The sequence below is a fragment of the Epinephelus moara genome, chromosome 18 (genome assembly GCF_006386435.1).
Source record: "Epinephelus moara isolate mb chromosome 18, YSFRI_EMoa_1.0, whole genome shotgun sequence".
NCBI classification, from domain to species: Eukaryota; Metazoa; Chordata; class Actinopteri; order Perciformes; family Serranidae; genus Epinephelus; species Epinephelus moara.
In genome coordinates, this window is record NC_065523.1 from 37123031 (window position 1) to 37146290 (window position 23260).

The 23260-nt window shown below is 44.3% G+C and overlaps 1 protein-coding gene across 2 annotated transcripts; it reads left to right on the forward strand.

Moving 5' to 3' along the window:
• The first annotated feature begins 11044 nt into the window (after window positions 1–11044).
• Window positions 11045–23055, forward strand: LOC126405313 (nuclear factor interleukin-3-regulated protein-like). 2 transcript variants are annotated; one of them, XM_050068990.1, is made up of 2 exons: window positions 11045–11347; window positions 17847–23055. In XM_050068990.1, exon 2 carries the CDS (start codon window positions 18350–18352, stop codon window positions 20213–20215), a length of 1866 nt encoding a protein of 621 aa, XP_049924947.1. In that variant the 5' UTR covers window positions 11045–11347; window positions 17847–18349; the 3' UTR covers window positions 20216–23055. The 2 variants fall into 2 exon arrangements, with proteins under 2 accessions (XP_049924947.1, XP_049924948.1); XM_050068991.1 differs by lacking the exon at window positions 11045–11347 and adding an exon at window positions 11863–12280.
• Window positions 23056–23260: the final 205 nt, after the last annotated feature.

The following is a 23260-nucleotide window of genomic DNA, read 5'->3' on the forward strand; positions in this document are numbered from 1 at the left end:
CATCGTGGTGGTGAGCTGGTTATTACTGGAGGAAACCTAAAGCCTCGCATTTTACATGTGAAGTTTGGTTTATTTGACACAAGTAGAAACCTGGGCTGAGCAATCTGGTGGATAAATACTACCGCAAAATCTTAAAGCAATATTTCAAAACACAATATATATCTCAATATTCTGAAATCTCCTCTTAACTTATTTGGACTACTGAAATACTTAACTACTAAATAAACCGCAATTACAATAAAAAATAATGTTATAAGAAAGACATAATAAAGTGAAATTAAAAAGTAAAAAGGGGAAATAAAAGTCTGTTTAAACACTGTTATAATAAAAAATAAATTAAGTACTTTAACTGTAAAGTTAAAGTTAAAAAGTACTGTAATAATAAAATAAAATACTGTTATAAAAAAAGTTAAAGTTAAATAAATTACTGTTCTTATAAAGTTAAATGAACTTTAACTTTATTTTAACAGTAATTTAGAAGTATAGGTCTAATAAAGGTAAAGTTAAATAAAATATTATATAGTTCTGTTATAGTAAAATCAAATAAAATACAGTTACGATATATTTAAAGTACTGCTGTAAAAAAAAGTTAGCTATATAAAGTACTGTTATAATAAAGTTACATAAAATATTGCCATAACATAAATCAACGGGCAACCACTGGTGCTTTTATTCTGAAGCACTCGTCTCAGGCAGGAAGTGCTGGAAATGTTTTGCTGTGAACTCGAAGCTTCCAGTTAGCTGTTAGCTGTTAGCTGTTAGCGGAAAGTTAAACTGTTACAGCAGCACAGTGCTTAGGAGGCAGTGAGGGTTTAATGAACGGGGCCACTGAGCTGTATTATGGGAAGTGTAGTGTTTAAGCGTTTGACTCACACTGGGGAATGAGAGTCCGGATATTTTAGCATCTGCTGCTTTGATTTCAACGACTCTTATTTTAAAAAATTGGCCCCTTGTGAATAGATGTGCAGCACTGAATCACTGTGATGCCCCTTTAAACACCAACGAAACAATGTCTCACTGTTATGCAACATACATAATAGTATACTGCAATAAAACATCTAAAGCCAACACAAATAATTGCTCATTTGAGCCGGCATATAATTCCCCAAATAACAGATAATGAGAGAACAACAGGAGGGTGAAGTTTGGCTGACAAGTGCTGACAACTGAAATGAAAACTTGTCAGGTTTCTCTCCCACAGTCGTCACAGCCTGACAGCCAGACACAGGCAGAGACAGAGACAGAGACAGAGGCAGTGGGTGTGTCTGCTGTTACTCAACAGTCCTATTACTGAGCTTTAATCATAACAGCTGGAGGGAAATGTCAGGAGAGGAATGTATAGATGAATCTGATGGGGCCTGTTGCAATGTGTTGTCAGTGCACATACATCGTCATGGTGCAAGTTTCAATACATTTTGGATTAACTTGTATTCTGATACCACAGGTTTCCTTTGCTTTATTTGGGAATTTATTTTTCAAAATGAATGCTGCTTTGGCGTCAGCAGGGGGCAGCAAAGACAACACCTTTAGCATCACCGTGGCGCCCCGGTGTCTGTGTTTCACCATCTACCACATCATATTAATCATGCTATGGATCACTGCAGTTTTTATTGTTCCTGCAGGTTAGTTGGCATGGTGATGAGTGAAGTTAAATTCAGCAACAGTGTATTATCTACATGACTGTATGCACATAGAAGCTGAAGTGTAAAAATGGCAGCTGAATGTGGAGAAACTAAGCATTTGACACAATACAGATGTCCTTAATTTCAGGTCACTGCTCCTTTGTACTGAGATATAATAATGTTTCATCATTTCATTATTACAGACGTGATCTCATCTGCTTGTGCATAAAACACATTTATTCTTGCTTTTCAAATCTGCTGTGAGACAAAAATAGATGTACACTGTAATTACATTACCTGCGTGTAAGCCCCCTTCAATTTAAGATTATAAAGACTAATTTTGGCAACAATTTCCCCCCAAAATCAGATTTTCCAAGCACACAGAGACTCTGAGTAAATTACAGAAGCCTGTGGTGAAATGGAAAGGTAGTAAGAGGCCAGGCAGACGCTGCAGGTGTGGAGAGGAGAGAAGAAGAGATTTAATGAATCTACTGCAACATGCTGCTGTTACACTACCGTCCTCACCCACAAAAAATAAAAAAAAACACGCACACAACCCCCACAACCCCCATTCTGTTCCCCCCCTTTTTTTCCAGTGAAAGGATAAAGCCTGTTGCTAGGCAGGCAGTGCGACAGTTGCCATGGGAACACTTGCAGACATAGCTGGAAGGGGGAAAACGTTGGGTAGGGTGGGGATAAGGATGGGGTGCAAAAAGAGAGGGAGTGATGCGGAGACAGTGTGTGTGTGTGTGTGTGTGTGTGTGTGTGTGTGTGTGTGTGTGTTTATGGGGGGAGGGGGATCCAAGTTCACGGCCAATGCCTCTGCTCCTTCAGTGCTGTTTGTCTCCTCCAGCTAAAGATGGAAACAAAGAGGTGCAAAGGAATGGCGATCCATATTTAGCTCAAATATAAAGGCTCCGCGTCCGGGGGTCACCCTCTGATGGTGCAGGGTGTAGGTGTGAAGAATGAAGGGCGGAAAACACAAAATAACATAAGAGGATAAAACTAAAAATTGTACAAATGTAAAATGTACATTTCTGCAAACCATGGACAAGTTACATTTGTACGTTTCATACGTATCATATCAGTGTTTCTGGGGAGACGTAGTATGCGAGCTGACTGTCATCAGGAGGTGGAGGGGATGGTGGATGGTGGAGACACCAAGATGAGACTCCTGCCAAGCTGCAGACCTCTGTTTGAGACCAATAAACATCAAATTTGGTTGTTTTTCAGTGAGTCATTGCTACAATTCCAGCAGCTTTTTAGTCACCAAATGTGAGTGTTTTTTAGCCACCTGTTGCTGTGTTTCCAGCTGGGATAGTGCCACCAAAAACTGTTGTTGTTTTTTGTTTTTTTTTACCAAGACATTGTTGCGTTTCCTGCTGGGATAGGGGTGACAAAAGCACTTATTTTTTACCATGACATTGCTGGGTTTCCTCTGGGGATAGAACCAAGACGTCACTGCTTTTACAGTTGGAATAGTGCCACAAAAAGTGGTTGTTTTAGCCAAAAAAGCGCTACATTTTCTGGCAGGATTGGGGTATGAAAAACAGTTAAGTGCCTTAAAAAGCAGTTGTTTTTACCAAGACATCACTGCATTTGCAGCTGGGATAGTGCCACCAAAAGTGGTTGCCTTTTACTGTGACATGGCTGCGTTTCCTGCCAGGACATGGGCATCAAAAGCGGTTGATTTTACCATGACATCACTGAATTTCCAGCCGGGATAGTGTCACAAGAAGGGGTTGTTTTGCCTGAGACATTGCAGTGTTTCCAGACAAAAATGGGCCATCAAAAGCTTTAATCTTTTTACCAAGATATCGCTATTTTTTACGCCGGGATGGTGCCCCAAAAGGGTTTTGTTTTACCAATGCATTGCTGCATTTCCAGCCAAGACAGAGACACCAAAGCTATTATTTTTTATTGTGACATCACTGCATTTCCTGCCAGGATTGGGGTATGAAAAGTGGTTGTATATTTACTGACATTGCTGATTTTCCAGCTAAGAAAGTGCCTTAAAAAGCAGTTGTTTTTACCAAGACATCGCTGCATTTCCAGCCAGGATAGTGGCATGAAAAGCAGTTGTTTTTTTACCATGACATTGCTGCATTTCCAGCTGGGATAGTGCCACCAAAAATGGTAGCTTTTTACTGTGACATGGATGCGTTTCCTGCCAATATAGGGGCATCAAAAGCGGTTGATTTTACCAAGACATTGCTACATTTCAAGCCGGGAGAGAGGCACGAACAGCAGTTGTTTTTTATCATGACGTTGCTTTGTTTTCAGCTGCCTGAGACATTGCTGTGTTTCCAGATGAAAAGGGGCCATCAAAATTTTGTTCACCAAGATATCGCTGTTTTTTACGCCGGGATGGTGTCCCAAAAGGGGTTTTGTTTTACCAATGCAATGCTGCATTTCCAGCCAAGACAGAGTCACCAAAGCTATTATTTTTTACTGTGACATCACTGCATTTCCTGCCAGGATAGTGGCATGAAAAGCAGTTGTTTTTTACCGTGACATTGCTGCATTTCCAGCTGGGATAGTGCCGCCAAAAATGGTTGCTTTTTACTGTGACATGGTTGCGTTTCCTGCCAGGATAGGGGCATCAAAAGCAGTTGATTTTACCAAGACATCGCTACATTTCCAGCCGGGACAGAGGCACGAAAAGCAGTTGTTTTTTTACCATGATGTTGCTTTGTTTTCAGCTGAGATAGTGCCACCAAGAACAGTTGCTTTTTACTGTGACATGGCTGCGTTTCCTGCCAGGATAGGGGCATCAAAAGCGGTTGATTTTACCAAGACATCACTGCATTTCCTGCCAGGATAATGGCATGAAAAGCAGTTGTTTTTGTTTTTGTGCTTAAACTTAACCACACATTTATCACAGCACTGTTAGAAAATAAAGTAAAGTTTCAGTGTATCTGTTACTGATGCGTTTTTAAGAATAACACAGAATCTAAATCAAGAACCAGCCAAAAAAAAAAAAAAAAACGGCCACTTAGCATAATTGAGACCGAGAGTTATTGAGTGTGCTCAACAAACTGGAGCATGGATAAACAGGAGAACAAATAATTAGTGCAGCATCAAAGGTGAAAAGTCCTCAACATCCTTCAAGGACACAAAACAATCCAATTATACAGAATAATTGCTGCGATTAGTGGAATTGTATGCACCAAACACACAACTGTTACTGTAATAGCATGATGCAAAACATGCTGCCTGCATCTTTTTGGGAGAAGATGATTGTGAAAGAAGTTTCCTGAACATTCTCTCTCACACACACACACACACACGCACACGCACACACACACACACACACACACACACACACACACACATACACATACACACACAGCTCTCAGGGCCATGCAGAAGAGAGTACAGCCTTTGATATAAAGGAGATAATAAAGACATCCGCAGCAGACGTCAGCCTTCGAGGCATCCATTCAGGCACTTTTAAATCTCCCTGTAGATAATGCACTGTACCACAAATTTACTGAGACACTGAGCAGACTTTGACCCTGTGTCTGGAGGAAGATTGCTATCTCACAATCCAAACTGCACAGTTGCTTTTGTCTTTGCAAAGCAGCAATTTACACGCTGCTTTTCTCCCTGCATCTAAATGGGAGCTGCCTGCAAGATTTGAAACGATCTCTGTCTGTGTGAGAGATTCATTCAACTGTTATTCAAAAGCCTGCTCCTCAATTACCCAAAGGATGGTGTTTAAATCACAGGAGTGACATAACAAAACAGTTTAATGTGTGTGAGCCTCTTCCATGCTCCGTGCCTGCCAACACGACACGCTCTCCTGTTTGTGATGGAGATGAATCAAAACACGCACTTCAGTTACATAATATGATTACACTCTGGCCAGAGGAGCCGGTTCAACCATTCAGTGCTGTGTGGTGGAATGTAAATTCAGCTCATTGTAACAATACAATGGCAGATCGTGTGAGTGCCAGGCGAGCCTCCGTAACCATTCAACCAAAATGTTCCACTTGTGTTCATGCACTGACAATAACAACAGTGTCAGTGGCAGTGTCACAATAGTTTGTCTGAGGTGAAAACACAATGTGGTTGCACAATAAGTCGTTTCCTGGGGGGGTGGTAATACAGAAACACCAAGTTGGTCCATCAGTGGGCAGGGGCCACAGGGCAGAGAACAAACTCCCACACACACACATGTATCTTGATCTTTAGGTACTCTGCTTCAGTGTTTCTGTTCCACTCTACTTTATACTTCTACGAGTGCATATTTCACTCCACCACGTTTATCTGACAGCTAGAGATCAGTTCAGTCTCTGGTTATTTTTCCAATAAAACATATGATCAGCTTCTAAAACTGGAAGCATTGCTCAGTGAAAAATATCTTATATCTTATTGAGTCATCTGAGTTTGTGATTGAGTCCGTACCTTTCCCTCTTACCTGTAGTGCTATGAATCAGTCTGGATTGTTTGGGTGTGAGTGGAGATATCGGCCGTCTCTCCAATATAATGGAGCTAGATGACACTCGGCTTGAGGTGCTCAAAGCGCCAAATAAAACTCAACAGCAGTGTCTCTTTTCATGAAGGAACCTTTTTTTCTACCAAACTACACCTGCCAAGCGTAGCAGAAGGGAGCATGCATCTGCTGCTAGCTCACCTAGCACCTGTGACAGGGGCGTAAACACAGACAGTGCAGGAAGGTCAGTTGCACTGGGGCCCATGGGGTGGAGGGGCCCGCTTGCCACCTGGAAATACGCCCATGTTCAAAGAGGAGCTCATCTTAAATCATAAATGGTGCGATTTTCTATAAATGCCCTAAAAAGGCAAACCCATCTCCATCATGATTTTCTGTTTTTGTAATGTAGTATCAATCTATAACTTATTAACTAAGTAATTTCCTGTTTTCTTTTGTAGTTTTTGTCATACACAGATATGTAACGATGACTGCTGGGTAATATGGTGGCATGTAGCGAGACGATGCGATTTACAGCGGCTAGTTTAGGCGCAAAATCTCTCAAGACTGACCAGCTGGGCACATCTGCAAGTGGATATAACATGAAAGTGGCAGTAAAATATATACATATACGCCTAAATCTCTGTGTGTGTGTGTGTGTGTGTGCTTCATAACCAGTAACTAGGGCGCACTGGGGCCCATCATAACTACAATACACCACTGGCCTGTGAGCTAGTTAACGCTGCAGCTCAGCTCAAGAGAACACCATTGATGTTCACATCTCATGCTGGCACAAGCACAAGCCTCTCGTCCATGAGTAGATGCACGCTTCCTTCTGCACAGAGATGCGGTGTGTGAGTGTAGTTCGGTCCTCGGAGAAGGCAGACATTTCTACGGCTGATATCTCCAACACTCTGCAGCTCACATCAAAACAATCTAAACTGATAAACAGCACTACAGGTAAGAGGATAAATGTGGTTTTTTGATCTGAGGGTGAACTGTCCCTTTAAGGTTTTGTTTTCTCATAAAAAGTGAGAAAACAAAACCTGCTGCAACCTGGATTATTCTTCTTCAAAATACACTTTTTTATAGAGTGTCTTTAAATTGATTTTAATTAAAAACATGCTGCATTTGATTTTTGTTTAAGTATCATTAGCAACATGTGTAATTAAGGCATCAAATGTAAAAGTAAAATGATCATCTACAGGTGTGTTATTGTTGTTTGAATAAGATGACCTGGCCCACACTGAATCTGAATTCTGATAACATGTCTACAGATTAGTGTTGCATGGTATACCGGTACTAAAATAGTACCGCGGTACTAGAGTATTCCAAACAGTACTATACTGCATTTGGAAAATACCGGTACTTTGAAATTGATTCAATTCATTAATTTAGTTAATTTATTTTACTCATTTATGCACACAAACGCCTTTCTTGTTCCTATTGGAGCACAGATTGCGCAAGTGGTGTGTATGACAACACCTGTATTAACATTCGCAGCTGGCGCACGTGAAAAAAGACAAGAGAAAGTCTGCCTTGCAAAGGGAGACAACACGAGACAACACAAACTTGGTGGAACATTTGAGTTACCAAACCGTGACGTCCGTACCGAGGTACTGACTGAACCATGATTTTTTTGGTACCGTTACACCCCTACTATTTATTGTTCTAAAGGTTTGTATCCAAAAGGACTTTTCCTTAGGAAAAGTACCGAAGAGTATCGAAAAGTATCAAAATTCATATTGGTATTGGTACCGAAACAAAGATTTTGGTATCGTGACAACACTAGTACAGATATTCCACATTCTACATTGCTGCTGAAAACCATCTGGGTCTGATTGTAACTGATGCCTTAAAGGAATACTTCACTCCTGAATCACCATTTGTATATCCATTACTCACCCTGTGTTAGGTTGAATTCGTAAAGAAAACTTCATTTTTCTCGCATGCCTCCATGGTTAATGATGACTCCAAAAACTGAGAAAATTCTTGATGTACTGAAGTCAACAGCAAAACTACATCACAACATCCTTTTACAAACTCTCACAGAACTCGTGCAGTATAAATCAAGTCTCATTTATCCAGTGGTATGCTCTTTACATCCCAGACAGACAGCTCTTTCCAACCGGGAACTAAACTGAAAGTTAAATTTAAATCTATGCTCTCTTCAAAGCCAGACTCCTTCTACAAAAACAGTAATTCTACTTCACTGAACACAGGAGCTGCTGGTCTGCCACCGCCTCGATCAGTTAGTTTGTGTTATTATGCGACTTAGGTGAATCCAAACTAACACTTTAAAACAGCAAAGAAGAAAACAATATAAATATAGACTGCAGTTAAAAAATATAAATACTTATCATGATACGATATTGTCACAATACCAAGGTCAGGATACAATATTATTGTGATATGCTGGATATTGCGATAAAATATATTGTGATATATTCCTTTTTTTTCAACTGCAAATTATTTCTCCAAAGGAAAACTGTGTCAACATCAGTGTTACCTCCTAAGATAAAGTTTTCAGTCTGTTCTTCTGACTTTAAAGGTAGGATCTGGAAGATTTTCAAACAAAACAAAATATAGACATATACAAATGAAATCCTGCTGTATCATCACCTATGGGCTTCTACTCATGTGTGGTGGTGACTCTGTTTGCAGAGCTCCTGCCTTTTAACTGTATTTTGATGTTTTTGTGAGCTCGGACCGCTTCTGGGCGGAGATTTCCCCAGCCAATGAGAGAGTGCAGGTGCCGTGCCCGAGCGTGCACCAGCGCGAGCCTTGCCTGAACCTCCTCTGTGAAGCCTTCTTACGTACCTCCGGGCTCCGTACACCCGGGAGAGTTGAGCCTGATAGGAGGGGCCGAATTTGAATGTGTGTTTACAAACAGCAACTGGAAAATCCTCCAGACCCTACCTTTAATCATTTTTATTGCAGCAGAATGTGATGCCGAGCAGACAGACTGACCAACTGTGTCATAACACCTGTCAAACAAGCTGCGTACACCTGACAGACTGAACTGTGGGCAGGCTGGACACAGATCTTTGCGCATGAAGGTGATGGACGTGTTATTTTCTCAGTTCTCTCACAGCTAGATGGTAGTTTTGTCGAGCTCAGTGTGTTGGTTGGGTTTCAGTGGAGCAGGTTTAGCATTAGCTTGACCATCAGCGGCTAACGCTATCTCTGGGTGGTGGAGTGTGAGGTGAGCCCTCATGTTCGTAGTATTCCCAGAGTATTTTATTCTCATATGACACTGCTTGCAAATCACGTGTCATGTCTGAATCCTCCTTTCCTTCTGTGTTAAATAATCCAAAATATATCCAGATGTTTGATTTAAAAGCTGACGGCATGTTTCTGATTTCTTTCTCTGGTGCCTCCATCTTTGTTTTGATGAACTTCCTGCCAAATGCTGCTGACTGAGACCTCTGCTGACCTCACCAGGAAAAGAAACATCAGCACCATCTAGTGGACCAAAAATGCAAGTGATTATTATTCTGGTACCAAAAGTTGTATTAAAATGTGTATTTGCGAAAATTCTTTAAGTGTATAATTAAAGATCGACACTTGGCGTCCGTGTATCGATACAATATCGCTGTAAATACACGATAAATCTTGTTTGTTTAATATTTTCAAAAACCAAAATGTAAAAAATGATGTGGTTTTGTGCGCTGCTATGATTTCTTCTGTTTCCAGTCTTTATGCTAAAACCCCGTGTGCTGTCAGTAGCCTTATGAAGCTCTAGCGAGAGATCAGTCAGGGTAGGTCAATTGAGTCATCAGCTGATTCACAATCAACCAATAGCACAGCCTCACACCTTCTCTGTCAGCCTATCATCTTACTGCTCCTCATTTTAAATATGGTTCTTTCGCTAGCGTAGTTCTTTCTTGCCGCCGCCGTGCAGGCCCTCCACCTCCCCATCACCACCTAGTCTTTACAGATTCATCAGCCTCATACGCCTCTTTAGCCACCACCACCACCAGTGTCTGGACTCCATGGGGGGATTTATCCTGCTGCTGCTCTGGTGTCCCTCGATCACACAATCTCCCTCTGGTGTCCAAGCGCCAAAGTGGGGCGCATAACGGAGGGGGATGAGTCAGCGTCCAGGGATCAAGTCCAGAGACTCTCCGAGTGGTGCAGAAAGAACAACCTGGCGCTCAACACCGCAAAAACAAAAGATGGTGTTGGACTGTCGGAGGCACGGAGCAGATCCAGCACCTCTCGTCACATACGGAGACGAATTGGAGAAGGTCTCCACTTATAAGTTCCTGGGGATCACCATCTCCCTGGACCTCACCTGGGCTGCAAACACCACAGGAGTGGTCAAGAAGGCCCAGCAGAGACTGTGCTTTATAAGACTGCTCAGTGAAAGCGGACTAAAAGACAACCTGCTGGTGACCTTCTACCGCTCCACCATTGAGAGTGCGCCTCACATAAGCTAACAGGTGCAATATTCTACCACAGTGTCCTCGGGAAATACATATGTGTGATTTTATATGATTTTATATGTTGCCTCTTCAGGGTGTGTGGGTATAGGTATGTACATTTGCACTGATCAGATATGGCACTTAAATTTTGTGGCACTATGTGACAACTGTTCTGTTCTATGAAAACAGCATTCAGTTACTCAGAAAGTCTCGTGGGTCTGTCAGAGACATAAGATGAGAATCAGCTTCTCCCAAAACACCAGCTGAGAATAAAACAGGTCCTTTTCTACAGTTCTGAGCTCAGTGCTTGTTTCTCTGTTGTTTCCTCTGCCTGCTGCTTATTTTAATGTCTCGTAACCTTATTATGGGTATCATAGGCCTTCATCTGACTGTGTATCTGGCTTTGAGCCTAGTCCCTCCCCCTTCGGGCCTTTCTCCTCCCCCTCCGCCCCCCAGCATCTCCTCTCCTGCAACAGGATTTGAAGGCGCGGAGAGAGGGAGGGGGCAGAGCCGAGAGAGAAACAAAAAACGTGACTAGGCACCCAAAGCGTCCTGTTATGCAACAACTGACCTACTAACATACATTTAGAGACTCTGAGGGAGAAGCGGAGGGAGAAAGAGAGGGAGGGAGAAAGAAGGAAATAGAGAGAGGGAGGATTTGGAGCAAACATGACATGAGGAGCGCACTGAAAACAAGCAGCACTGTGTTCACGCTCTCGCATATACCTGCACTAATCGGAGAGCTGGTGTTTTCAAAGTGACGGACGGTGTGTGTGTGAGTGTGTGTGAGGACAGCAGCCGATGCGCAAAGCGGATTGCTGGAGTGTATCTTCTGTGGATTCTGACTTTTACACACAAAAAGGGTAAGTTCGCATTATTATCATTATTATTATTATTAATAATAATAATAAATGCATTGTTATGTTTTTATATGATGTTGGATATGATGCACAGGCTGCTTTGAATGTTCTGTTTTGGCATTTTATTGTGAGGAGCTGATCGCCGCTGTTACACCATGAGTGTTTGTTTTGGTGCTCGGGTGCATTTTCTCAATGTCAAGGCGAGGCTGCCCCCCTCTGAGGAGTGTGTGTGAGGGTCTCTGTGTGTGTGTGAGGGAGGGAGGGGGGGTGCCAGAGGTTTTGGGATTCCTTCAGAAAAAGGTGCGGTGCGTTTGGGGGGAAACGCACGGAAGCGAAGGTGGATATTTTTGGAGCGGTGCCACAGTTGTAATGAGGCAGGGTCAACACATCCGCGCTGTTGTGTTATGGTGCAAACCATAATCATATAATCACGCGTTATAGTGGTGCGTTCAGGGGGCAGATTACACTGTGAATCCCAGATTCATTCTGTAATACACCTGCTTTGGGATGATCATTATTTAACAGTAATTATTAATAACCCATGCGCTCAGGGTTTTATATTTATATGTTGCATGAGCAGCGACTTATTAATACTCGTCTTCTTTTAGGTTAGTGGGCTAGTTGATGCAGACAACTGGAAAAATCCCATGCAGGCACCGAGGACACACTTCTCTCCGTCACGTGTAGCAGCTCTTTGTAAAGGTTAACGCGGCTGTGCAGCCCTCCGGGTTAACCCTTTAGTAGGCTCTCGCAGTCTAGAAGGAGCACAACACAATCCAGAGCACACCGACACGCACAAACCTCCGTCCTGGATACATGTGGACATTTCGGTGTCTTTCTTTACAAAGCTCGGCTCGGACTGACGATGCAGAGCCAGGAATAGCACAGAGATGAAGAATGAAGTTCACGGGCTCTGCTGAGCGCAGCCGCTGCCAGGTGAGGTGTGGATCAGAACATCTGGATCAAATGTGGGTCAGGTGTGTTGCTGTGTTTGCTGAGCTGACAGCTGCTGTCACAGAGAGGTGTTTATTCTGATGGCAGATGGAAATGTGTAGATTGTTTGCGTCTATTTTGGGTGAATTTCGTAGCACAGATGGATGAACGCAGTCGCCTCGGATGACTGAGGATCCGATTCAATATGCATGAAGACGATTTGTCAGACAGAGCAACAAAGGAGGCACGCGGGGTAACATATTTCTCACAATGTGTTGCTGCGTGGATGATAGGTGCTGTTGTCTTGCTCTGCGCACAGCCTACCCGGAGGCGGAATCAAACCATACATTATGGCATTTAATTGAACATGAGCGCAGATTAAAAAGTCAGCTTGCCTGCAGCAGCGCTGGTGCAGTGTTGTCATAACCTATGGACACATATACACAACAAAGACAAGAACAAATAGTGTGTTTTATTGGATTTAGTTTTGAAAGAGAATCTTGGCCTCGTTTTTCCACACCGGCTTTGTGGTTTATACTCTGCACGTGGGCACCCCCTCCATTTTTTGCAGCTATCTCAGTGTAAAGACTGTTTATATTCCCATAATTATCACACAATAGCAGTGTGAACAAGCCAGATTTCCAGATTTAAAACAAGATTTTAGATGTTGTTGCCAAAGTGTGCGGGACTCTCCTCAGTGTAGTGACTTTACGCATGTGCATCTGTGGCTGTAAACCGTGTAGGAAAACATTGGAGAGGTTACGCAGGTTGCATAATAAATGGATTAAATAATTAAAATGGATCAAAGTACGGGGCAGATTATGCAATCGGCGGAAAACCATAGTCTGTGGCTATGCAGCCCCTGTGCGCTTTGCTGCGGAGCGGCCGCTGCCAATTGGTTGGCGCACACTCTGGGTCTCTATGCCAGCTATGAATGTAGGTCACATTAGTCCTGTGGGAGGGGGGTGGGGGGGTGAAGCGCACAACCGCCGCTGACTAGAAAGGGAGAATCAAAACCCCACCAAAATAAATCCTCGCCCGCCATAACAAAGAAACGAGGCATGCATGCAGAAATACAAGATAAAGACTCTGCACGACCCAAATAAATACCACCTCACTTATCACAACTTCAACTATTTTATTTAAAAAAATCCCTTTTCAATCATTTTAAAGATTTTTGAATCACTGATGTGACCTGTTTGGACAGCTGCTCTGTGGTTATTTAGGTCTGATGACACCCTGTCCTGCTCTGCTAAATAAAAACGTGAGAGGGGAGTTCATGGTCAGAAGCACTGAGTGGTTTCCATCCTGTCCTACTTTGTGGCCTCTTGACTTTCCCGGGGTTTCCTGGCACATGTAAGATGATAAAATATGAGGGCCGTGCTTTGTTATTGTGCTGTGGTTTGGAGCCAGCACAGAGGCGAATTACAGCATTTAGTAGGCCAAGGGAGCACATGTGACTGGTGCAACACATGGACTGAGTCACTCCGCTCTCCTTTTTTCCCCCCCCTTTCGAGAGGGTGATATGGCCGTGTGTGTGTTCGTGGAACAAGGATCTAGGTTGGATAGGACTCCGCCTTGCTGGCATGCTGCCTGATTTCCTAACCCCCCTCTCCCTCCTTCTTTTTCTTGGGAAGATAAAGTCAGCCCCCCAGACTTGGAATTCTAGCAGACCCCACCCATGACCCCCAACCCCGCACCACGTGCCATGCATTGCATTCTTCCCAGTGAGGGGGGGCAACAGTTTCATCATTCCCCTTTTCTGTGAAGCATGTCACCCCCCCCCCTCCCTTTTTATTTTAGCCCTGCTCCCATTTCCTGAAACGCTCCACAGAAACACGTGCAGGGGTTTGAACTCAGTCCACTGTTTCCAGAGCTCATTGCCACATTTAGACTCTTGTGGTGTAGGCCCGGTGGTTGTGTGAGCGAGTGCAACTTGGATTCTTTTACTGTGCTATCATTCCACAAGTGCCACAGAGGCCGAGTGATGACACGTGAAGAATATATGATAAATTGGAAAGAGTAATCTAGGTCACGGAAGTGTGGGGCTGCGGTGCACTCTAGCTCTGCCTGCTTCAGTGGGATGTTTGTATATCCGAGCTAGAATATCACATTTATCTGAGCTGCTTTTTAACTTGGCAGCTGTGATTTATTCGCCGTGTTATTGTTCTGTCTTCTCTGTGAAGCTTTTGTAATTCTGGTGACAAAGAGGCTGAATGAAAGGGATTACAGGCTGAGCTGTGAAGCAGAGACACACCTTGTATGTCGGTATGATTCACGCTCATTCACATGGTGGCGTACTGAGGGGGGGGGCAACAGAGGCGAGAGCCACCACTGAGAGTTAATCAAACAGCAGAGTTCATTCATGTGCCCGGCTCGTCCTGACTGCAGGAGAGATATATAACATACGCACTCTGTGACGTCAGTCTCCCTTCTTTTGTTACAGAATGTTGTTTTCTCACCATGTGCTTTTGGCCATGTCAAACCACTGCTTCAGAGGAAGGGAGTCCGATATGATTGGCTGCCCTTTCTCTTTTCCCCCCTTTTTGTTGCTAGGGGTGACACAATCCTCCTATTGATGCAATACCAACATTGTCGCAATTGCCTCTGGTTCCCCCCCGACCCTGCTACAGTATCATCTCATCTCCATCCCTCTCTTTGTTTTAACTCTCCCTCATTGATTCCCTTTCTTTGTCTCCGCTCCACTTCCTCTCACCTCCATCTATATTTAGACAACGCTCTAATTCTCTGCGCCTCTTTGTTCTTTTCCGTCTTCCCATCTCTTTTTTTTGTCTCCTTTCTGATCTCTCCCTCGTCTCTCGCTGCTTCACCTCTCCGCAGCTCGGCTGACCTATATTCCAGCTAGACTCGTGTTTACAGAGCGCAGTCGGTCCCCAGTTTCTGGGTCAGTGGGACACGCTGAGGAAAAAAGTCTTTCTCTCTCGTGCCCGACAGCCACATGTCAAAGGCTCACGAGGATAACCTTAAACCGTTCAGCCGAGCAGAGGAAAAAAACTCAGGCACTTTGAAACAAATATGGTGCAAATACAATGTCGATTTAAGCCTTTAGAAAGACATAAAAAATAGGTTACTCCTTTCACCAGAATCCGGGCTCAAATCCATTTTCATTGCGAGGATACGCCTGTAGTTACGTAATGGTGTCAGGTCCTGGGAAGAGCAGAGTATAACCAGTGCAAACACCTTGCCAGATTATGAGATTACAGATTCAGACAGTGTAATAGTGCTTATGCAGTTTAACCCAGGAGCGCAGATGTTGAGTAACACACATTTGCTGCAGCTGGTCAAAATGGATGAGCTCCGCTGTTACTCTGTTATTATGGATACTTTAAATATATGCGAGGGGACTCTTGTGTTGCCCGTGCGACGTGTAGGTTCATGGTAATTTAACTGCAGAGTGAGTCATTTGTTTGTTGTTGTTACGCCGTCACACGAGCACAATAAATACATGTGTGTGACCTAATTATTTTTTCTGTGATAGTAGCGAGAAGAAGGTCAATGCAGTATTTCCTGTAATGTCTGAAACATTTGACCTGCTGGTGGCACTAGAGGAAAAATCAGGGACCACCAAAGTCGTTCCAGGCACCATGGATATCTGTAGTTTTTTTTTTTTTTTTACTGTAGTTGAGATATTTCAGTCTGGAGCGGTAAACCGACCAGTGACCGACACTGCCATCCCAAGAGTCATGCTGCTAAAGACCCAAACACACCAAACTGATTTCAAAGAACTTCTGGCATCGAGCGCAGACTGTTGTGTCGCCTCACGTCGCCTGTGTCTTGGCAAAAAGTTGAACTTGAATACACCCCAAAGTCTATCAAATGACCTGCAGCATCGGCCAAAACTGTGCAAGCTGGAAGAAATAAGTCGGGCCGCATCTGGTTGCCCGACTCGACCGAGACCTGGCATGAATGAGGCCCCAGAATCGGGCCAAATAAAGTGGCCAGATTCTGGCTGCTGACAGAGCTCAATGGCTAAAAAAAATTACTTAAAACAACAAGTTTGTTTCAATCCCACACCCTCTTGACTTAAGTCTTGTTTGCTATCCTCACTTCAGTTTCTCCTCTCGTGCACTATGCTGAACTGCCAATCAGAGTGATTTCATTAACTCTGATTGGGCGCCACGAGTGCTGACATTGATTCAACAAGCCAAATGGTCTGAAAAACAGCAGACAGGAAAGGAACAACTAGCGCCAACAGTGCATGATACCTTAAAAACTAGGTATGACACACTCTAACCGACGGCCCAACATTGACCAACAGCCAACTGTCAGCTCGGTCCTACCATGTCTAATGACAGCATTTAAAGAGATTACCTTTCTGTTAAATTCATTGTTGTTATGCCCTAAAATCTGGAGGCACACCTGTTTAGCTCATTTCAGAGGACTCCTTGCTGTGTTTGCGCTCTGAGATACCCATCCTCCACAGTTCTGAGACTTCCGACCACCCTCATGTTTTTCCCAAATGTTAACAGTCCCTGTTATTCCTGCCCATGTCTCGCCTCCCACCCCCTTTCTTTCCAGGAGCCCTTGACCTATATTTATCAAAGCCCCACCTCCCAGCTGCCCCCACACCTCCAAATCTCCCACCCCGGTCTCTCAGCCTCTTTATCCTTGACCTGCACTGGCTGCTGTCTTTGTCTGCCTTATCTGCTCACTCTGCATCATTGATTTGGCATTGAGTTGTTTTGGCGAAGAATGCTGCCACATTCCTCTGCGGATAAAAGCATCGGGGGGGTGGGTAGCGGTGTTTCAGCAGTGTTTGTGGATGGGGTTTCTCAGTGCAAAAGAGGTGGGCTGTCTTGTGGAGGGTTTTTTTTGTGTGAAATGTTGTAAAACAGATCCAGGGAAGCCCAGCAGGCCTGCATCTGACTCACCCTCTGGTCTGTCTGGGCCAAATACTCATCAGGCAGGCAAACAAAAAGAGCTAATCCTTAAACAGTCGAGTTTTGTGCTCTCAGCATGTGTCAGACTAATGCAATTTCTGTGGTGTTACGTTATCAATTTCATGTGCATACTTGCCTCAGTTGCCTTATATGCCATTTGCAATTACCAGTCTTTTATTTTGCTTTCGGCTGCGTTAAAAAAATGCAAGCTCAGATACTTCTGCATGTTTACAACATTATATGGAAGCCCATATAAGCACTGGGCGACAAGATGGAACAGGATTGTCAGCCTGAAATGAACTCAATGCCCTCGTTACATCACAGAAGCAAACATCAACATGCCAGGATAGGGGTCAGAGGTCATAGGCTGCAGACAGAGCAGATCAATAGTGGGGCCAAAAGGTCAGACGGTGAGGTCTAGTGACCATTCATTAGTTGCCAGGGGGACACCATCATTTAAAGCCAGACGTGCCAAAACAGCAAAGGAAAGCTGTGCAGCTGTAGAGATGTGTCTTTGATCGTAATGTTAAAGAATAACAACATCAGGAGAAGTTAGCAAAAAAAACCCTTAAAAGAAATAATTTTAAGACTGAGATGAGAATGCATAATGGAGCACCAGCAGTCCACATGGATTAACATATCTCTTTTCTCTGTTTTCATCTCTGCAGCCTTTCATCTTGCAGTCAACCGGAGAGAGACAGACAGACGGAGCGAGAGCGAAGCTCCCCAAGAGACTGACACGCTGAGGTAGACGGCCGACCTACATCCTGCTGTTTGCATGGAGATCTAGGACACTTCTCCGCCAGCTCAGCTCAGTGTGCTGTTCGTACGCTAAACCTTTAACAAGCAAAAGCGGAAAAGCAAGAGGCAAAGAAGAAATTTGTGCTTTTGTAAGACTGATCAGATCCACTTTGGGTCTGTGATGCTCTGAAGAGTCTGGACACTGAACCAAAAACCCCTTCAAGTGGATAAATGAGGGTTGCTAATGCTGAGCTCCAGCTGTTCTTTATCTTTCTGGCTAATTTGGGCACTTGAGTCCCCTCCTGTCACAAGTACACTGAACCTGCAATAAGAACTCTGTGAGAACAAGTTGTTTTTGTCACCACCCCCCTCCTCCCCTTGACCTCTTAACTGGTTCTTTCCCTACAAAATATTTCAAACTGGCTGAAAAATGGAAGATCTGACTTCAGCTCTCAAAACATTAAACAAAAACTCAGGGAATAACCTCAACTGCCTTGAAGCCTTCAGCAGTTATGAAGAGTCTATTACTTCTATGGAAGGGAGTCCAGCTCGCTTAGGTCGCCTCATCAAGCCCAAACCCAATATGAGCTGCAGGCGAAAACGCGAGTTCATTTCAGATGAGAAGAAGGACGCCTGCTACTGGGAGAAAAGGCGTAAAAACAACGAGGCCGCCAAGCGCTCCCGGGAGAAGAGACGTCTCAATGATATGGTTTTGGAGAACCGTGTCATTGCACTGAATGATGAGAATGTGAGGCTCAAGACAGAGCTGCTCCAGCTGAAGCTGCGCTTTGGCCTCATAAGCACTGCCTCCTACATTGAAAAGAGCCAGCAGATCAGTGGAAGCAACAGCACAGGAAATGGAGGCTCCTCATCCTCCTCCTCCTCCTCTTCTGCCCAGTACTACTCCAGCGGTTACTCTAGCGGTTCTCAGGTGATGATGAACTCTGACTCCTCAGAAACAGAGCAGCTGGTGAAATACTCCCCGCGCGGCTCCCTCTCTGACATGTCCGACGGCTCCTCCAGGGACAGCCCAGAGCCAATGCCCTTTGAGATCAAACAGGAAGGTGACAGGCTGGAGATGGACATTGCCAATGGCACCACCACCCAGATCATGTTCAACATCCACCGTGGTCTGGCCTCTGTGCCCACTCACCACCAGATCCAGCAGCATTCTCAGGAGCTGGAGGCTGCGTATCACAGCCAACAGCAGCAACACCACCAACAACAACAACAACAACAACCCCATCAGGAGCCTGTTACCGCTATCAACACTGTCAGCCAGCCTGCCCCTCACCCACCTGCTGCCCAGAGGAGTGTCATTCTGTATGGCTCCAGCAGTGCCTCCTATCCTGTGGACACCCTGTCGAGGCCCCAGGACATCGATGTGCAGGCAGCCCAGAAGCCGAGCGGCGGCAGCAGCCAGACGTGTGTCAGCCGGCTGCCCCAGCCCATTACAGAGAGCTCCACAGAAACACTGGCTGAGGTGACAAAGCAGCTGGAGAGGAAGACATTAGACTCCCCTCCATATGAGCTCTCAGACAGCCGTAATGAGGCTGGAGAGAGACAAGTGTACAGAGTGTGCCAACTTCCCCAGCAGCACCTGCAGCAGGAGCAGCAGCACCAGCAGGAAAGAGATTCATCTGCAGAGCTCCTCCACAAACAAGTGGAGGGGGTCAACCACTCTCCCCTGTACCACCACCTCCAGCAGCCTCATCATTCATACCTCAGTGCCCAAGACGAGGAGCCACCTGTGCTGACCTACGAGGGCGGGCACAGGAGCGAGGCTTACGGAAGCCAGTCGAGCTCCTCTAACAAGGACACATCATCCAGTGATGGAGATCCCCGCAGCTCTGACAAAGACGCCTCCACGGATGATGACGAGTCCCCCTCCTCATCCTGCTCAGATGTGGGCAGCTACCACAACCAACATCTTACCAGCCTCCACCATCCTGCCTCGCCTCTGCCCTCCTCCCATGGCGGCTCTCAGGCTCAGGGCCGGGACCCCCAGGGGGAGGTGAAGGGCACAGCGTTGCCCCACAAACTCAGACTCAAACACCGGGCCATGAGCACCAGCAGCAGTGGGGGTAACAGCTCCGGCCAGGAATCCCCAACAACCCCACCCTCTGCTACGCCGCCTCCTCTGCCCCAGCATCCCTACCTGTCGCTCATGCCACAGCAGAACATTGTCCGAGAGAGCCCAGGAGGAGGCTGTAAACAGGCGTCCGCAGGGGAGGGCTCCAGCAAGGAGAGTGGTAAAAAGGAGACAGGTGGACGACGGAACAAGAGGCGAGATTAGGTGACAAAAGACATAATCTCTCCTCTAAGAACTACCCTGCCATCATGCCTATGCCCTATAATCACACCCCCTCCTCGAGCCCTTGGGACAGGAAGCTGGGCTTTTCTACTCCCCTATACCCAAGGTTACCCAAAAGGCTGGACATCTTGTAGGGCTGTATCATATTTGTATATATTGTACAGATTTGTCATTTCTTACATCCTCTCCATACTTACAGAAGCACTTTTGTTTATGTGATGAGAGGAGGAATGGAACTACCTGCTTTTCTACTTATGTCATCCAACAATATTCAACAGAGCACATCAACATTTAGATCACTTTCAAACAAGAATGTAGGAAAAGGAAAAGTTTTGAGCTTTATCAGTACTATGAATCTGGTACATATCTGACTGTAGACAAACATACACATGTATGGCTATTTGCCTTAATTCAAATCTAATGCAAACGTACACTGGGGACATTCCCTCGACCAAAGAAGCACCAACACTACAAATATCGAGTTCCATACCTCTTCCCAGACCCTACCTCTACCAGCCCATACTCTACCCAACCATCTCCATTCTTTCACAAAAGATTGCCATCACCTTTATTTTTTAAGCACTTGGTTTGTATATTACTGTGATATATGAATATATGTATCTATTATAAATATATATTTTACAAAGAAATTTGAATACAAATTCAACAAAAATGCGACAAACCTGCAATGGTAAAAGAGGGTTTTTGAAAGTGACCATCCTATTATGAATCACAATTACTGTACAGCCACGTTGTCCACTGTTGCTACGAGGGATGTCAGCGGTTAACTGCGAGAATATTTCACGGTTTCATGTGGATCTCTGGGTTCATTTTGCTACTCTTCAGTTTACAGCACTGTGCACAAGCTGGTTTTGGTGGGAGCTAGCTTGTGGCACCACTCATTTGGCGATTACCACGAGTAATGCCAACTAAACGGCATTGCTGTTGATTAAGCTGCTTAATTTTGTTAATTTTGTTAGCTCTGTTAGCCTCGTTAGCAGTGTCAGCACAGGTAGTGGTGCTAACATAATAAACAACGCTAAAGGGGGCTTGCAGCTTAAAATTAAGCAGCTTACTCAACGTGGCTAAAGTATGCAGCAATGCCGTCCTACCACCATGGTTCAGGAGGGTGTTAACAGCGATAATTCCTTAATGAGTGGCACCACAAATTGGCTTCCACCCAACATACATGGTCTGAAGTGCAGAGTGGCCAAGGCTAGCTAACCAGTGGAGACTGGAGGATCATTTTCCTGTATGCTAAAGCAGCTAGCTGGCTGTCTGTCAGCAAATACATCACAAAATAAAATAAAAGGCAAGACGTTTACAGCACAAAAACATCAAAATTTTACCACCTTTTAATGAATAGCGCCTTGAGATGGAGCGCTAAAGCTCACTAAGTCATTGGAGCGCAGTACTAAAAGAAAAGCACCTATTGTATTTCAAGTCATTTTGCACTTTTCCCCTAAAAATTAACCAGTTAGTTACTGGTTAATGGGTGTTGGGCCATCAAAAGCAAAATGAACCCAAGCTGACATCCCTGGTTGCTTCAGGACCCATTTGAATCAAAACGCCTCTCTCTTGATTGTTAAGCTTTAGCATTAATCATTTGTTAATGCCCTGTTTACACAGAAATGGCCGTCCAGTTTGGAGCGCCAACAGCACTGAATGGAGAACATGTTGTTTCCTGAGGCGAGGGCCTCATTAAAATGTTTGGATTTCTTAACCTTTAACCAGCCTTTAAATATTCGGTGGAGTTTCACCAGCTGCAGGCTATGAGCCTTTAGTTTATTTGAGCTTTATCAACCATATCTTGTTGTTGTTACCATTCACTGGCCCAATGTATTTATTTCCCTCTTCTCCACACGCCCATCACTGTAGAAAAGCCCACAGGAACATAGACAGAGAATGTGTACAGACCTTTTTAGATACAATACTGCAGCCTTGACTTTGAACTGTAATGGAGGTACGGGACGCTCGGGAGCAGGAGGAATTAAGTCACATTCATGTAAACACACTACAGTGCACTGAGTTCTGTTCAAGTTCCTCTTGCGTAAAGACCTAAGCAGAGTTACTGTACATTCACTGACATGAGGTTTGTAGTGTGACCAAGCCCCTGAGGCTCCTAATTTAGAGTTATTTTGAAATAAAAGCTAAAATTCTCCATTCGGTGCCAGCGTTACAATTCCCCAGCAACAATCCGAGCTTGAATTAATGAAGAAAAAGGAGCTCCCTCGCCTCCCATGTGCCTCCATTATTCATTTCAGGGGTTATTCATCCCTTTCTCATAGTAGTTCTGCTACTGGGCAGTGATGAATTGCCTGCACTGGATCCTATTTTAACAAAAGTCTATGTACCACGTTTGGCTTTTTGGTGCTTGTGTATAAATGTAAAGTTCCCCCACCCTCGAACAACACTGTAATGTTTATTTCATCAGTTTTATATCCTCTTTTTTTCGTCAAGGTGTTGTTCTGTTTTTCTCTATACTGTGTCTTTTCTCCTATTGACTGTGATGACATGTATTTGCCTCATTCCTCCTCCCCCTCCTCCCCCCTTTTTCAGTGTGTATTAATCAGTAATGTTTGTGGTTTTGCTGATGGTTTTATGAAAAAGACAAGAGGACAAAAAAAAAAAAAAAAGAAACAGGCAAAGATAGTGCGGTGTTTAGAGATGGGTGGTGGTTGGTCTGGTTGGTCATTACCATCGCTTTCTTTTGACATGAATATGTATGTAAAGACACTAATGTTCATTGTGGAAGATGGGAGCATTTCAAGATCGAAAAATAAAAGAAAAAGAATGTTGACCGTATCAACATATCATGAAAATGGCCTGTTTTCCTCCGTTCTTTCACCAGTGTTTGAGTGGTTACACACACATCAACACACACTTATTACTGCATCATCAACTGACTTTTACAGCCTGCAAAGAAAAGACTATCATTGAATTGAGCTGCCATTTTGATCCGTCTAAGAGCAGTGACTGTCAACACAGCAATCACAGTCTGTAGGCAGCACGTACAAACTGGCAGCC

Coding starts and splice junctions, on each gene's coding strand:
- LOC126405313 (XM_050068990.1), top strand. CDS start 18,350: ATGGAAGATCTGACTTCAGCTCTCAAAACATTAAACAAAAACTCAGGG.